Source organism: Rhineura floridana, chromosome 2 (assembly GCF_030035675.1).
Source record: "Rhineura floridana isolate rRhiFlo1 chromosome 2, rRhiFlo1.hap2, whole genome shotgun sequence".
Taxonomy (NCBI): domain Eukaryota; kingdom Metazoa; phylum Chordata; class Lepidosauria; order Squamata; family Rhineuridae; genus Rhineura; species Rhineura floridana.
This window is the reverse complement of record NC_084481.1, coordinates 164,628,032-164,644,212: the sequence shown is the minus strand read 5'-3', so window position 1 is coordinate 164,644,212 and position 16,181 is coordinate 164,628,032. Positions and strand designations below refer to the sequence as shown.

Here is a 16,181-nt window from a genome sequence, read left to right as displayed (position 1 = left end):
ATAAGAGAAACAAATCTGGGGGAGCAGGGAATGCATGCACATATGGATTCCGGAGATTTGTGTGCATAGATAGCATAGCTTTTATTATTTGGTCCTTGTTTTAGCTGCATTTTCAGATTAACTGAAGCTATATCTTTTTCCCTTAGCAGTCTCTGTGCAGGGAAGAGCTGGCTATTGATCAGTGTTCTCTGCATGGTTCTGCAGCTGGAGGCTCTCAGTAATCAGATCCCTTGGCAAGAAACCCACACAGCATGAAGGCATGCAGGCTTACCTCCCACTCTTCATGTTGTCTGGCTGTTCTGGCTCTCCCTGCTCTCTGGAGTGAACTGCTGGAGGCTCTCAGGACTTGAGTGAACATCAGCCCCTGCAAACCTCCAGTAGCAGACTCACAGCAGGGAGGCCTTTAGATTAGCAAAATGTTCACAAACTCCTCTATTCTCCTCCACCAATAAGAGGCCTGTACAGAAAACAACAACAACCAATGTTACCTATGATCTACTAAATTGTAACGTGCCACAAACAGAAAGCAAGAGGGAGAGGCATCATGCTAGCGGTAACTGTAGGAAGAGTTCAAGATTGAGAACTATAAGGTATATTTTCACATTCCCATAAAATTGACTTCTTTCCACTCTTGAAATCTCCTCTTTGATCTTTCTCAGCCTGCCTTGCCTTCCTTGTTTTTATGGTATTATTTAATCTGCTTTATGCTATTATTCCATCTGACTGCCATTGGCTTAGAGCTCACCTATTGCACAGAATGAGACACATGCTACATATGATGATGGTGGGCCTGCATGTTTATCATAGAATCATAGAATAGTAAAGTTGGAAGGGGCCTATAAGGCCATCAAGTCCAACCCCCCGCTCAATGCAGGAATCCAAATCAAAGCATTCCCAACAGATGACTTTCCAGCTGCCTCTTGAATGCTTCCAGTGTCAGAGAGCCCACTACCTCTCTAGGTAATTGATTCTATTGTCGTATGGCTCTAACAGTTAGGAAGTTTTTCCTGATGTCCAGTCGAAATCTGGCTTCCTGCAATGTGAGCCCATTATTCCGTGTCCTGCACTCTGGGACGATCAAGAAGAGATCACAGCCCTCTTCTATGTGACAACCTTTCATGTACTTGAAGAGTGCTATCATATCTCCCCTCAGTCTTCTCTTCTCCAGGCTAAACCTGCCCAGTTCTTTCAGTCTCTCCTCATGGGGCTTTGTTTCCAGTCCCCTGATCATCCTTGTTGCCCTCCTCTGAACCTGTTCCAGTCTGTCTGCATCCTTCCTGAAGTGCGGAGACCAGAACTGGACGCAGTACTCAAGATGAGGCCTAACCAGTGCTGAATAGAGGGGAACTAATACTTCATGAGATTTGGAAACTATACTTCTGTTAATGCAGCGTAAAACAGCATTTGCCTTTTTTGCAGCCACATCACACTGTTGGCTCATATTCAGCTTGTGATCAACGACAATTCTGAGATCCTTCTCACATGTCGTACTGCTGAGCCAAGTATCCCCCATCTTACAACTGTGCATTTGGTTTCTTTTTCCTAAGTGTAGAACTTTGCATTTATCCCTGTTGAATTTCATTCTGTTGTTTTCAGCCCAATGCTCCAGCCTATCAAGGTCCCTTTGAATTTTGTTTCTGTCTTCCATGATATTAGCTATGCCCCCAATTTTGTATCATCTGCAAATTTGATAAGCATGCTCTGTACCTCCTCATCCAAGTCGTTAATAAAAATGTTGAAGAGCACTGGTCAAAGGACCGAGCTTTGTGGTACCCCACTCGTTACTTCTGCCCAGTTTGAGAAGGAACCATTTATAAGCACTCTTTGAGTACGATTCTGGAGCCAACTGTGGGTCCACCTGATAGTTGTTCCATCCAGCCCACATTTAGCTAGCTTGCTAATCAGGATATCATGGGGCACTTTGTCAAAAGCTTTGCTGAAGTCGAGATATATTATGTCCGTAGCATTCCCACAGTCTACAAAGACGGTTAGCCGATCAAAAAACGAGATATGATTAGTTTGGCAGGATTTGTTCTTCATAAATCTGTGTTGGCTCCTAGTAATCACTGCATTGTTTTCAAGGTGCTTACAGATTGACTGCTTTATAATCTGCTCCAGAGTTTTTCCAGGGATTGATGTTAAGCTGACTGGTCTGTAGTTCCCCTGTTCCTCCTTTTTGCCCTTTTTGAAGATAGGGACAACATTAGCTCTCCTCCAGTCATCCGGCACTTCACCAGTCCTCCACAATTTCGTAAAGATAATAGACAGCAGTTCTGAGAGTTCTTCAGCCAGTTCCTTCAATACTGTAGGATGCAGTTTATCGGGCCCTGGGAATTTGAACTTGTTCAAAGAGATTAGGTGTTCCTTGACCGTTTGTCTATCAATCTCAAGTTCCAGTCCTGTCCCTTCTACTTCATGTTCCCTGGGAGGGTCATAGGTCCTTTTTGGGAGAAGACTGAGCCAAAGTAGGAATTGAGCACTGTGACAATCCCACCTTTGGCTCCACCTGTCAGGTTCCCACCTGCTTGTGGCTACCGCCTTTCACTAGGCACCACCTCAGGACACCACCAGTCAGGATCGTTGTTTTTATTTTTTCTCCACTCTAGCACAGATCTCTCAAGTTCCCACTGCTAGGCACCACCACCAGCCACTCCCTGTAAACAATACCGCTAGAGACTTTGCTTTAGTCTCCCTATGGCTTGTTACTTTGTGTCTGGGTACCCTTGCTGTCCACAACCCCCCTGTATCTTTGTCTATAAAGCATACAATCCTGGCTTGCTCTGGATACTTGACGATATTACAGTTTCTTCCTTCACCGCTGCCACCATTAGATACAGTTTCCCTTCAGCCTTGGTAATTACCCTACCCTCCCTTCTGGTCTGTATATCCCCAGCCAAGGATCAGGCTTTTGGTAAACCAATAAAAGTATTTATTTGATAACACTAGGAAATAACAAGATTACTTTAGGAATGTTTAACAAGCGTATGGTTTCATAAAGTGTCACTCTTATGTTTCCAGTTATATATATTCTATCTAAATATCAGCCTAATAGAATCCAAACCTCCCCCAGAACTCTGTCAATTCAATCCCAACTGCCTCCCACTTCAACTCCTTTCCAATCACTCTCCTCTCAACTCCCCCTATTCAACTGTCGTCCTCTCATTTTCCCTTCAGCCATTCAAAACACTCAACCAATCATCATCCAACATTCTCCCGCATTCTAGCCCATGTACTCCCCACTGTTACTCAATTCACTTACCATATATCTCTATATAAACCTGCACTTGCCATATTTACAGTTTTTAACATATAAGGACATCACAAGCACTTATTCCTTTTCTTTGTCATCTGTTATCATTTTGCCATCCTCATTGAGTAGCTGTGCCACCATTTCTTTTCTCTGTCTTTTACTATGGATGTACCTGAAGAAAGCTTTTTTGTCACTAGCCTCAGCTCATTCTCAGCTTTAGCCTTCCTGACACCATCCCTGCAATTCCGTGATACCTGCCTGTACTCTTCCTTTGTGGCCTGGTCTTCTTTCCACTTCCTGTATGTGTCCTTTTTTGTTTTCAGGTCAGCTCTAAGCTTTTTGTGAAGCCACATTGGCTTTTTCTGCTGTTTCCCCCCTTTTCCTTGCCATTGTGCTTTTAGAATTTCCTTTTTTAGAAACTCCCACCCATCTTGGACTCCTTTTCTCATTAGGGTCGCTTGCCATGGAACTGTACTTACAATTGTTCTGAGTTTATTAAAATCTGCTTTCCTGAAGTCCAGGGTACGCGTATGGCTACTCTCAGCTTTTGCTTCTGTTAAAATCAAGAATTCAAGTATGGTGTGGTCACTTTCCCCCAGAGTTCCCGTAACTGGTCACTTCATCCACCAAATCATCTCTGTTGGTAAGAATCAAGTCCAGGATAGCTGATCCTCTGGTTGCTTCCTCCACTTTCTGTAGGAGAAAGTTATCTCCAACACAAGTCAGAAATTTCTTGGAGGGGCCGTGTTTGGCAGAATTTGTCTCCCAACAGCTATCGGGATAATGAAAGTTCCCTATTACTACTATATCATGCCTCCTCAAAACATTGGCAGTTTGCTTTTCAAAAGTTACATTCTCATCTTCTCCTTGATTGGGTGGTCGGTAGTAGACTCCAAGCCCCACACTCCTTTTATTACTTGCCCCATTAATTTTAATCCAGATACTCTTGGTGGAGCTACCAACCTCATCTTCCTGTATTTCTGTGCAAGGATATATATTTTTAACATATAGCATGACTCCACCTCCCTTTTTATTCCTTTTTGAACAAGTTATATCCTTCAATTGCTGTATTCCAGTCATGGGAGTCATCCCCCCAAGTTTCAGTTATACCTATCAAGTCATAATTACCCTCCTGTATTAAGAGTTCAAGTTCATCCTGCTTGTTTCCCATGCTCTGCACATTAGTATACAGACATCGAAGACCATGTGATTTATGGCTTGGCTTCCTTACTACATTTTCCTGAGGACTATTACTGGGCCCTATTAGAACCGATCTCTCTATTCCTGTTACTGTGCACAAGCCTTGATCAGTCGTTACCACCAAGTTTATGTCTCCCTCCCCCTTAGGATTCAGTTTCAAGCCCTCCTCATGAACTTCTCCATGTTGTGGCCAAACACATTCTTCCCAGTCCTTGTGAGATGCAACCCATCACTTGCCAGCAGTCCATCTTCCAGGAAGCATAACCCGTGGTCCCAGAATCCAAATCTCTCATGTCAGCACCACCTTTGCAGCCATTCACAGAGTATTTTTGTTTCCCTTTCTACTCCTCTTCTATCTGGGCCCCAAAGTCCTTGAGTTTCCTTCCCAGAGCTTCAAAGACTGATGTGATTTCTTCATAGCTCCGTCTGGCAGTATCATTTGTTCCTACATGGATGAGGAGAAAGTGATACCTGTTGGTGGGCTTGATGAGCGATGGCAACCCTTCTGTCACATCTCTGATCCATTCTCCTGGTAGAGAGCATACCTGTCGAGTCCACGAATCTTCTCGGCATGCTTGGGTTTCGATCCCACACAGTAGGGAGTAGTTTAATGGCAGGTCTGCTGAATTCACATGTAAAGTAGAGTGGGATGGAGTGCAATAGTGGTGTTTCGGCAGGGTGTACTGGACCCTCCCACCACTGCCTATTTGAATTCAGTCGGAAGAAAAGGACCTGGGTGGAGGGAGATATCTGGGGGGGCAGGTTACATCTCATCTTCACTTTACATATGAATTGGGCAGACCAGCTTTTAAAGATGTGGGTCTGCTACCACCATGTGTAGTTTGGGCCTAAGGTGGTAGAATTCAGGACCACTTATCCTAGGTCAGACTATCTGTCCATTTAGCCCAGTACTATCTTCTCTGATTGATAATGGCTGTCTTTTGGAGGTCTTTTCCACTGCCTGATATCTAATCCTTTTAAATAGGAGTGAATTGATCCTGGGACTTTCTGCATGCAAAGCATCTGCTCTGCCACTGAGCAATAGTCTCTTCTTCTTTTTTTTTTTTTACAATAATTTTTATTCAAATTTTCATAAAACATAGAAAACAAAATCATAAAACATTCAAAGACAAAAAACAAAACAAAACAAAAATAATTAAACAAAAAAAAATAAAATGTTGACTTCCCATTTGTCACATATCAAATCAGTTATAGGTCTACAATATATAACAATCCTGTCTCTTAAATCATATTATAAAATCACTTTCCTCCAGTAGTTATCTTAATTAATCATCAAATCTCATAAACATTACTTTATTCTTTCCACAAAAAGTCAAAGAGAGGTTTCAATTCTTTAAGAAATATATCTATCAATTTTTCTCCAAATAAACATGTCAATTAATCCATCTCGTTAATAATTATAATAATCTTATTGTCATAATCATAGTCCAAATAAACATTTCGATTAATCCATCTCATCAGAATCTGTTAGGTCCAATAATTTCAATAGCCATTATTCCATTATCCCTATTAGTTCCATCTTCCATCTTCAATAGTCCTGTTAAGTCCAGTAATTTCAGTGTCCAATCTTCCATTATCAGTATTCCATAATAATCTTGCTGTTGTAGCCATAGTCATATAATAAGAGTCTGATGGGAATTTCCTCTATCCCAAATATTTTCTTGCCATCCATTCTGAATAAGTTGCTGAAACATTGTTGTAAATTCATATCTGTGTTCTTCTTTTTTAGAAAATGCACTGGCTCATCTCTTAAGAGTTTTTCCATTGTCACATGACTGCAGTTAATTCCATAGATTTTCTCTATATCAAGCTCCATCACATCATTCCAGTCCAGAAGATTATCCAAGCCATTGATAACTTTATCTCTAATATCTTCATTAATTTCTTCAGAGATAACGTTAAATTCCAAACAGTAGATTTTATTTCTAAAATCCATAAACTCCAGATCTTTTTCCAATTCCACATTTGTTCCAATCTCCAGGGCTTGTATCTTCCCTTTATTTTTTCTTTTCTCATCTCTGATCTCATTCTCCTCTCTCACAGGGTCCCCTATTTCTTTAAACTCCTGCGTCATTTTGCTCAGTTCAATTTTCAGCTCCTTACTACCCTGTCGCAGGGTTTGTTTCGTTATCTCAATCTCATCCATTATTTTCTGAAACATAATTACTTCCAGATTCTCAGCCACTTTCTTGATTGCCATTTTTAAAACCACAAAAACAAAGCAAAACAAAAATAAAGAAGAACCACTTCTTATTTCAGCAACAATTGGGTTAATATTCCAGGCTTGATGACATCACAGTATAAACAGAGCAACCTGCCTTATCTCTCTATGTTCAAGAATGCAAAATAAATTTAGTTCCCAGCATCAAAACAGTTAGTGGCGTCGTGAAGAAGCAGATTCGTCAAAATAAAATAGACCAAAAAGAGAATAGTCCCAGACAATATAATATTCCTCGGAATAGAAATCAGGAATAGAAATCCCTCTTCTGTTTATTATCTTTAGAATGCACTTCCAGGACAGCTTTTTGCGACAGAAACAGAGATAAGCTGTTAATTTCGTGAATAACAGAGAAGAGCTATATCTCACCCAGAAGTTGTCCAAAGCCGATCAATCTGACAAATCTCCTTTTGCTGCAACAATTTAAACCAAGTAAAAAAAATAATAGAAAGAAGGGTGCTTGCCTGTTAGTCCGTTCTCTCTTTCAAGAAAAGATAAACGTATCGCTTAAGCAGATAGAGCTTGTTAGGAAGTCCGTCCGGCATTGTTGGCTGGACCTTATCTCATAAATTAATGAAATCCAGTCCTCCCAACAAAAACAGGCTTTGAGGTTGATCTCTACGTTTCTCCCTGCCCGGGAGAAATTTCATCAGTCAAAAAAAAAATGTTCTGACTGATTTATATCTGAATAAGCTTCTTTTGAGGCGGGAGCCCGTCCCAAAAGCAGGCACAAGCGAAGTCACCCTTCCCGGAAGTCTGCAATAGTCTCTTCTTCTATCAGCTGTGAGCAACCACAAGAGACCTGTCCATCAAAGTTCAGAGAAAACACTGTCCTAGTACATTAATTTATTTGCACTAGCCTGTCTTTTTATTTCAAACTTTTATTAGAGTTTTATTTCAAACTTTTATTTCAAAGTTTTATTTATATGTATATCATACATATAAAATATAAAAATCAATGAGCAAAGAACAAAATCCAGTAGGAGAGTGAGAAAGTGTACATCAGTATCATGATCAGTACAAATGAGGAGAAATTGGAAAAAGAAAATACATAGTGTGTCAGCTATTGGGGGAGGATACAAGTCCAGAAGAAGTAACAGCCTAACTAGCAGTCAAGAGCATCAATCATATTTTGTTGGAATAGACCAACTATGACATTGTCTATTCAAATAAGCCACAAAAAGGTGGATGCAAAGTCCAGGGGTTCTGCTTCACCCCTGAGAATCCAAAACTGATTTTTCAGTTTCTCAGAGATGGCTATAAAAAGTGTCTTTCTGAACTAGTTGTCTAACAGGTAAGTTGAGGCATCCTTCCAGCCCCAAGCCACAACGAGGCATGCAGTGGCTAGCAAATGAGTAGCTAATGTTTTACAAGGCAATTCAGAGTTTTGGTCAGCAAACATGGAAATCAGACACAGTCTGAGGTGTAAATGCACCTCTCAACCTAGAATAAAACTAATCTTCTTTACCACCAGGTCCCAGAATTTATGTACATGTTTACAGCTTCATGCCATGGGATAATTAGTGCCCTGTTCCCCACAACCCTGCCAACAAAGAGGGGACCCAGACTGCATCACATGAGCCAGTCTTAACAGGGATTAAAAACCATCAGTGACCTGCCTTCAAGGAGTTATCTCAAACATTGGCAGAGAGAGAGCAGAAAGGTCAATATAACTAAATTGTGTTAAAATAGGACGGATCAATGACCATTCCATAGTTGGACTCCCAAGCCAATCAGAGGGTTCTGAAAGGGGGAAAATGTATATCTAATAACAGGGAGTACAGTCTGGAAGCCAGGCCCTTGTAAATATTAGGAGACTCAAGCACAAGTTTCTCAAAGGTTTAAATGATTGAGTACCACCTTCACTTCAGGGAGTGCAATAAACCAGCAAATGTGTCGGATATGTAGCTAGTCAAGCCTAAGACCCCTTAGGTGAGCTGCCAACTATGGTTCCAACAAGGGGGTGTTGTGACAGTAAAAGTCACACAGATGGGGTAAACCCACTTGGTCAAGTAATATCCAGAGGAGGCTGGTCCATTGGGGAGAATGGGGCTCTGCCCCACCAACCTCAGTCTGCCCTCAGTGAGCACCTACCTGCTTGCCTTCTTGCTCATCATCATCATCATCCTTTATTACCTGTCCTTCACCAAGAGGTGCCAGGGCAGATTACAACAATTTTAAAATACAGCATTAAAACAATTAAAAACAACCTAAAATCACAAAGTAGGGTAGGTCTTAAAATATATATGTCTCAGGTGTTAAAAGGCCACGGTAAAGAAGTGCATCTTTCAGCATTTGCCTAAAGCTGTACAGTGAAGGTGCCAGATGTACCTTGGTGGGGAGGGAGCTCCAGTGCTGAGGGACCGCCACAGAGAATGCCCTCACCCAGGCCACCAAGCACCTGAGCTTCCAAGTGTGGTGGAACAACAAAAGGCCCCCCTCTACTGATCTGAACACCCGAGAGGGTCAGTAGGGAAGGAGGTGGTCTTTCAGATATTTGGGATCTAAGTCATTTAGGGCTTTAAACACTAGTATGAGCACACCTTGAATTGGGTCCAGAAACGAACTGGCAACCAATGCAGCTGTTTTAAAACAGGTTATATGAGATCTAAACGGAACCCCAGCCAGTAATCTGGCTGCTGCATTTTGGACCAGTTCAAGTTTCTGAGTTGTTTTCAAGGTCAGCCCCATGTAGAATGCATTGCAATAATCCAGTCTGGAATTTACCAGAGCATGGAGCATTGTGGCCAAGTCATCTCTGTCCTAAATGGGCTGAAGCTGGTGAACCAGCCAGAGCTGGAAAAAGGTACCCTAGCCACTGAGACCATCTGAGCCTCCAGTGACAATGTTGTATCCAGGAGTACCCCCAAACTGTGGACCTGCTCCTTCAAGGAAAGTGCAGCCCCATCCAGAATAGGCCATCTCCCCGTCTCCTGGACAACCAGTGAGGCGGTTGCTCTGCCTGTTACCGGCTCTGGCTCCACCTCCTGTTGGTCTCCCTGCCTCCTGCACTACCAGCCGCAATGGGCATCAGCCACCACTGATATTATTGGAAGGGCATCTTTGTCTATTTCCTGAAAAGAGGGGAGAAAAGGCAGTGGGGTTAAAGGAGTTGGCAGAGAGATAAGTTTACATTGCCACTTACTCCAAATCCCCAGGATTTGACCTTGTCAAGGAAATAGCCAAAGATACACTGAGCTGGTGAGAGTACTAGAGCACTCAACAGGAAAAGGAGAGGTTCCTTTGCCTCTAGTTACTCAATTGAGATCAATCTGAAAGCAACATGGGGACAATTTGGCAAATGTGAAACGCTGCAGAGTAAGACTGTAGGTGTGGGAGACCCATCCACCAAGTCCAGACTTGGTGTACAATAAAGAGGAAGATAGCCTGGGTTTTTGGTCTGCAAAATGAACCAGTTCAGCAAGCATTGCCATGCACTGAGAGTCTTTCAAGGGACAAGGACTAGGAAGACCTGAAACAAAAATAAAAGCTTGGAGAGAGCTCCCATTTTCAGCGCAGCTGCTCTGCCCAAGGTCAACAAATTGAGGGCCTTCCGCTTCTTCAGGTCAGAAGAGATGTTCCTGTATCTGTATCAGCCTATTGATGGGGCCATGTGATGTCTCGCTGGAGTAAAGCATGCCCTGTTCCTCAGTCCCTTTCTTTTCTCCCATGATCTCCTGAAATTGGGCCATGATTTTGGGACTCAGATTAATTTAACATGTTATGTACTTAGATGCACAGCCAGCTTTATGCTGAAGGTTGTGATGGTTAACAGTTTAAAGGCATAAAAATTCAGTGAAGAGCACAATCTATGTGTGTCTATTCATTGAGTTAAATGGGGCTTATTCCTTGATATGTGCATAGGATTGTATCTTAAAACCATCTTGAGTATCATCCTATGAAAAGTTCCTGCCTTTCTGTCAGTCTTAATCTCTAATCTCAACCCCTGAAAACAAAAATGTAATACAATGCTTCTGAAAGGTGCTCTGGATCCAGTCATAATGAATCTCCATGGAAAGGGAGTTAATGAAGAGTGGAGGGCAGATGCCTAGAATGCCTGGCATGCAGATTGGGATCTCTGGGTTGATTGGCAAGATATTCTGATTCCCAGTAGTTTATAGTAAGTAAAATTGTAAAACACACAACCCCCACACCATGGCTGGCCTTGAAATTACTTAGCTCTCATCCTCCATATTCCTTACCTATAAAATATGACTGTTATTTGCTTGCCTTTGAGCAAGTCTTTGTGCAGCTCTCCTGGCCATTTTACTTTTGTGTTAGGATCCCTGACTTGTGATTTAGATACAGACTTGTGCTTGTACAGACACACCATGACTCATGAGTGGGCAGCATAGTGGAGTGGTGCTGTGCTGCTACTCCCCCCACAGTGGCATCACTGCTGTTCATCGGGATTAGGATGAGATTGCACTAGTGTGAGTGCCAGGTTGGCTGTACAAGTGCACCTGCACACTATAACCTCCCCACAGCACTGCCCTGCCCCTGTAAACAGTAGTACCATTGCTGCTGGAAGAGTAGTGGCAGAGCACCACTCCACTGTGCCAGCTGCTCTTGGGGTTCATTACATAATTGGTTCGGCCACCTGAGCCACCATTTTGCATCTGGCTGTGACTGGTACACCTTGGGGTTCTAGCAACACACAAAGTGAAACATGTAAACCTGAAGTCTGCCCACCCCTGCCCTAAAGTATACTGAACATGGAATCAGTTTAGACACTGAAGCTCTGGTATAATGTTTCCCAGCAGCCTCTCCTGTCTAGGACAAATCAAAAAAGGCAGCTATACAAAGCACCTCATACATTTTTCTAGAACAAATGATTCTATTCCCCTCATCTGCTCTAAGGACACCATTGCACTAGGTTTCCAGAATCTAGATCTGCTGAAGCTGATAAATCTAGATTTAGGCCCATGTGTTTGGCAGCAGTGATGGGATCATAGGCATTGCGACAGAAATCATGCAGAGGAACTGATGTGCTGGTCATTCCAAATTTGTGCACGTCCTTCCCTTTCCTACAGCATGATTTCATTTTTAATCTTGAGCCTTCATCTGTCCTTCTGGCAAACATCCCTGTTTGGCTCCATTTGAACACTCCAAGGTTGCTCTGCTGAAGCTTTCCAGCTATGTATATCAATTCCTTGCTATATAACTGCAGGAGGCTGAAGGCAGCTGTGGATGACTGACTGCCACATGCTGGAGCATTGACAGCAAGCACGTGGCACTTGGGTTTGTGCCTCTGGGGTGGCTGTCTATTGGCCAGCCCCCCTGCGGCCAGCCATTAAATTATGGCAGGGTTGAGAAAGAAATCTGAAGGCCAAGGATTATATGGATTTGCAGGGAGAGATTTAATGGACATTGTCATGTACAAAAAATGGGCAGGGCAATAAGGCCTGATATCATAGAGTGCATTTTACACAGCATGAAAACATAAGCATGCATTTCTGGGATGTGTTTTTTGCATATTGTGTAATGTAGGTTAGGTGTAGTTGAGTCATTATTCGGTGTGCTCAGTGCACCAAGAACAGCTATTCTGAAAAAGGACAAGGGGGAAAAAAGCAGAAATCAATATGTATAAATGTGATTGGGACACATTTCAATTTTTCTTGAACCTCCAGCACCGGAGATTTTAATTTAAGCTTGTGCTGAACTATCTCCTATTTTAAACAATGGGACTTTAAAGTGAAAACTTTGTTTGCAATGTAGACTACAATATTAACAAGTCTATAGCACTTTTAGATGTGCACAAAGTCCTTAGTTTCTTTGATTTTGTAAAGAATCTCTTTTCAGAGTATAGCTTTTAAAAATCACCTTCCCATGTTCACCTTGTTTCCTGCTGGCAGCGGTGATTATATTGTATCCATTGTGAAGGTTTTACAAGAAAAATGTTGTCTGGATCCTTGCTGGAGCATTGCTTCAAGCCATTGTGGAACAGGGAAATTTGTGGCTTCCCAGCTGCCTACAACGGCTGTGCTCAGTATATTGATGTCCAAGGCAGAAAGGACTCAACCTGCTAGGGCCCTAAGATCTCAACTGATGGCTGAAGCTGCTGTTGGCCCTACATTACATGCGCATGCTGGCCCACATTACCCCAATAGTGCCCTGGCTGACATGGTTATACCTTTCTTGTGTGCAGAGATTTCAATAATTGTATACAATAGATTTGATACCATTTTGAACTGACCCCAGTATTTTAAGGGTTTATTGTTAATTCATTAATATCAGGGAAGGGGAATGTTTTTCATCCTGAGAGCTGCATTCCCCAGTAGGCAACCTTCCGGGGGCCACATGCCAGTGGTGAGCGGGGCAACAGATGTGACTCTTATCCTTGTACAATAGGCGACAGTCCAGAGGTTTTTACACATACATCTCTCCATCCAGGCAAGCAACAGGCCCTATTACTGTTCATGGACACATTCCAGCCAGGCCAAAAAAACACACTAAACCTTGGAAGAAGGTATAAAACAGGGCTGGTATGGGTGTGGCTTGTGGAGAGTGCTGAGGGTCAGATGGAGAGAGCTGGAGGGCTGCATTTGGTCCCTGGGTCTGAGGTTCTCCATCCCTGCACTATATGAACACCAGCTGTCATGAATGGGTAGCAATACCTTTGTTAGTGTCAAAATAGGGTTTTTTCATTGTTGTGGATGATGTCCCTGGTATGTGTTGTTTTTGTTCACATGATATTTGTAATATGCTTGAACAGCATGCAGCATCGACAGCAAAAGATCAGATATTCCACCCTGGGGTATTTTTCATGGCAGCGTGCTAAGGATCCTCAAAGCAGATTAATGGCCTAGGCGGTAAGCAGAAAAGTAGTTGTAACGTTAACATCTTATTTTCATTCTAGGCTCGGGGCTCTGGAGGTGGAAGGCGAAGGAATGATGTTTCTTCTATGGATGACCATGATAAACCTTATGTTTGTGACAGTAAGTAGTGTCAAGGTCTGCTTTCAGTCTGGTCCAGCTACTTTATAAGCAATTAAGACAGCATTCATTCCTTTCCAGGGGGGAAAAAAACCATTTTGCTGCTTTATTGCTTAGCTGCCACTACCATCACTACTATGTTGCTATTTTTTGCATGGGTGAGTGAAAACAAAACTCATGGCAAGAGACCACATCGTGTGCTGCACTTATAGCTCATCTCTTCCTCTCTCTAAGTTTGCTTCTCTCTACTTCACTTATGGCTTTCTATGCTTTTGTGTCTTTGTCCACCCCATGAGTCACTCTTTTTTTCTTTTTCTAGTTCAGATAGGGCCAAACTGTGTGTTACATGGGAGATGCTAGTAACAGCCTCCCAGTGGCCTTTTTCAAATAAAAAATTAGTCGTGGGAGGCTGCCAGTTTGAGCAGAGGGATGGTAAGGAGAGGAGAAGTGACTGCTTAACCCACTGCCTTCTGGCCATTGGCTAAATAAATCCCTTATTTACATTTCTACCTTTGAGGGGGAAAGATACAGATACCCATCTATTTTTTCTCTCTCACTGATGGAAAAGCAACTTGTGGATTGGTTGTGATTTTGAGCAGGAGAGGAAAGGGGTGAAGCAGCTCCTTTTCCTTATGGGATTTGCATGCTCAAGCTGTAGCTGCTTTTCATTAAAAGCACACACAGAGACTCTGCCTGGAAACTGTTCTGTGCATCTCTTATTTAACATCAAGCTTGGCTATATGGTTACAGATAAAAGTACAACTTGGATACTCAGTTCTTGACAGGTATGTGTATCCTCCCCCTCCCTTTTTAATTCTAAAGGCAAAATCTCATACTACCATTTCTCTATCTTTGACTTGGATAGAACTGTCATTTATGGTATGTAACTGAGCTATGCTTGGGTGCTCAGTTGTATAAATCCCTACTTTCTTTGGTTTGTTTGATGACAGATGCTACAGAGAATGTAATAAAAATAAGCTATTCAGAATAAGCTTGCTTTTTGTAAGAATTCCTGTGTTTGCCATAAGAGTCATTCTTCCTTCTGCAAAGGCTCTGTTCATTGGCTTTTTAATGGTGATACTGTATTGATAGCTTTCCCCCATCCATTTAGAAAGCAAGTTAAGCGTTAAAAATGTAAATGTTATGAAGTCCCAATCTTCCTGGACTGAGTCAGGTAACTTATGTGGTATCATAAGAGCTATTCTTGAGTAAAGTAATATAGAATTCAGTCTGCAGAATTGTCTTTTATGCGAGGAAAGCTTCACTTACCTACCACATGATGGATGTGGCTGTTGTTCAAGTTGTTGGCCACACCCATGATAAAAGAAAGATCAGATACCTATAAACACAAGAAAAGCCTTGTTGGATCAGATGAAAGACCTATCTAGTCCACCATCCTGTTTCTCACTGTGGTCAGCTAGATGCCTGGGAAACAAGATTCCTATAATGTCTCAAAAGTACAAGCTGGAATGGAGATGGGAAATTTTGAGCATTTCAGGAGACTGAAATTTCCCACTTTCCTTTTCTATAATTGATGAGGGGGCCTATCAATAAGATGGGTGATATGCTGTATTTACATTCATTTTCAGTCTCCTCCTTTAACTTCTTCACCTCTGCAATCACTTGCTCAGTTCAGTCTTTTCTGCCTATCCTGTCTCTCTTGATAACTTTAGCTGAATTGTCCTTATATTGCAGTGGAGCTTGTGAGTTAATCTCTGGTTTCCATTGGCTTAGTGGCTGTGATGTTATAGAAGCATTCAGCTGGGCTGTGCAGTGGAATGCTAACTGAGCCTTGGGACACTTTAGATTTTGGATACTTGGGTCTATGACAAACTTTACACATTAATCTGCAAAAATGTTGTTTAGAACAAAGGGTCGGTTAGGAGGATGCTAACATGAAACTGAGTTGATCATGACAGACTAAAATTTATTCAAAGAAGTCAGTGGCAATCTACTGAAGTTCAGAAATAAGAAAGGAAGAGTGAATAAATCCTATAATTAACAATAAATGAGGTCCTGCATCAAAACAGATGTGAAACGACATCATAACTGGTATGAATTTCTACGCTAAACCAAGTTTTCCTTTGTGGAAAAACTTTAGTGAGTGAAACTTTCACATATATTCCAAAGTTTATGCCACGATCAGAAGACTGAACCAATATGGGCCAGATCAACATACTCTGTTGGAAGTGATTGCTCTGTGTGATAATTGTGGAATCAGTATTTAATGCTTGTTCCCTTTGGCCTCATTCCATTTTCCTCCAAGAATCCCATAATAAAACTCTTAATATAGATCTCTTGAAACTTTTTTTTTAAATCCCACAATTCTTTTCATGTTCTCTGCCATCACCTGAGATTTGTTATTTTCCTGTTTCAGCCAGCACTTTCAAGCATTTTTTATAAGGAATGTCCTTAGCCTGTTGTTTCATAGTATTTAATCCTCTGGCTACTTCTACATCTCTGTTTGTAGGACATTTGCTCCAGGAACACACACTGATTGGTACAGTTCATCTGTCTAAGTCACTGATCAATTGACAATCTGTGGACAGCATCCAAT

The 16,181-nt window shown here is 42.0% G+C and overlaps 1 protein-coding gene across 3 annotated transcripts in view; it reads left to right on the top strand.

The window, feature by feature from the left end:
• Window positions 1–16,181, top strand: part of DPF3 (double PHD fingers 3) — a 324,681-nt gene that overhangs the window by 235,445 nt on the left and 73,055 nt on the right. For all 3 annotated transcript variants that reach the window (XR_009760692.1, XM_061611204.1, XM_061611205.1), the window contains exon 6: window positions 13,549–13,627. Coding sequence is in view for 2 of the 3 variants with exons in the window: in XM_061611204.1 (XP_061467188.1) it covers window positions 13,549–13,627 (79 nt within the window). In the remaining variant the exon portion in view is untranslated. The remainder of the gene's footprint in view (window positions 1–13,548; window positions 13,628–16,181) is intronic.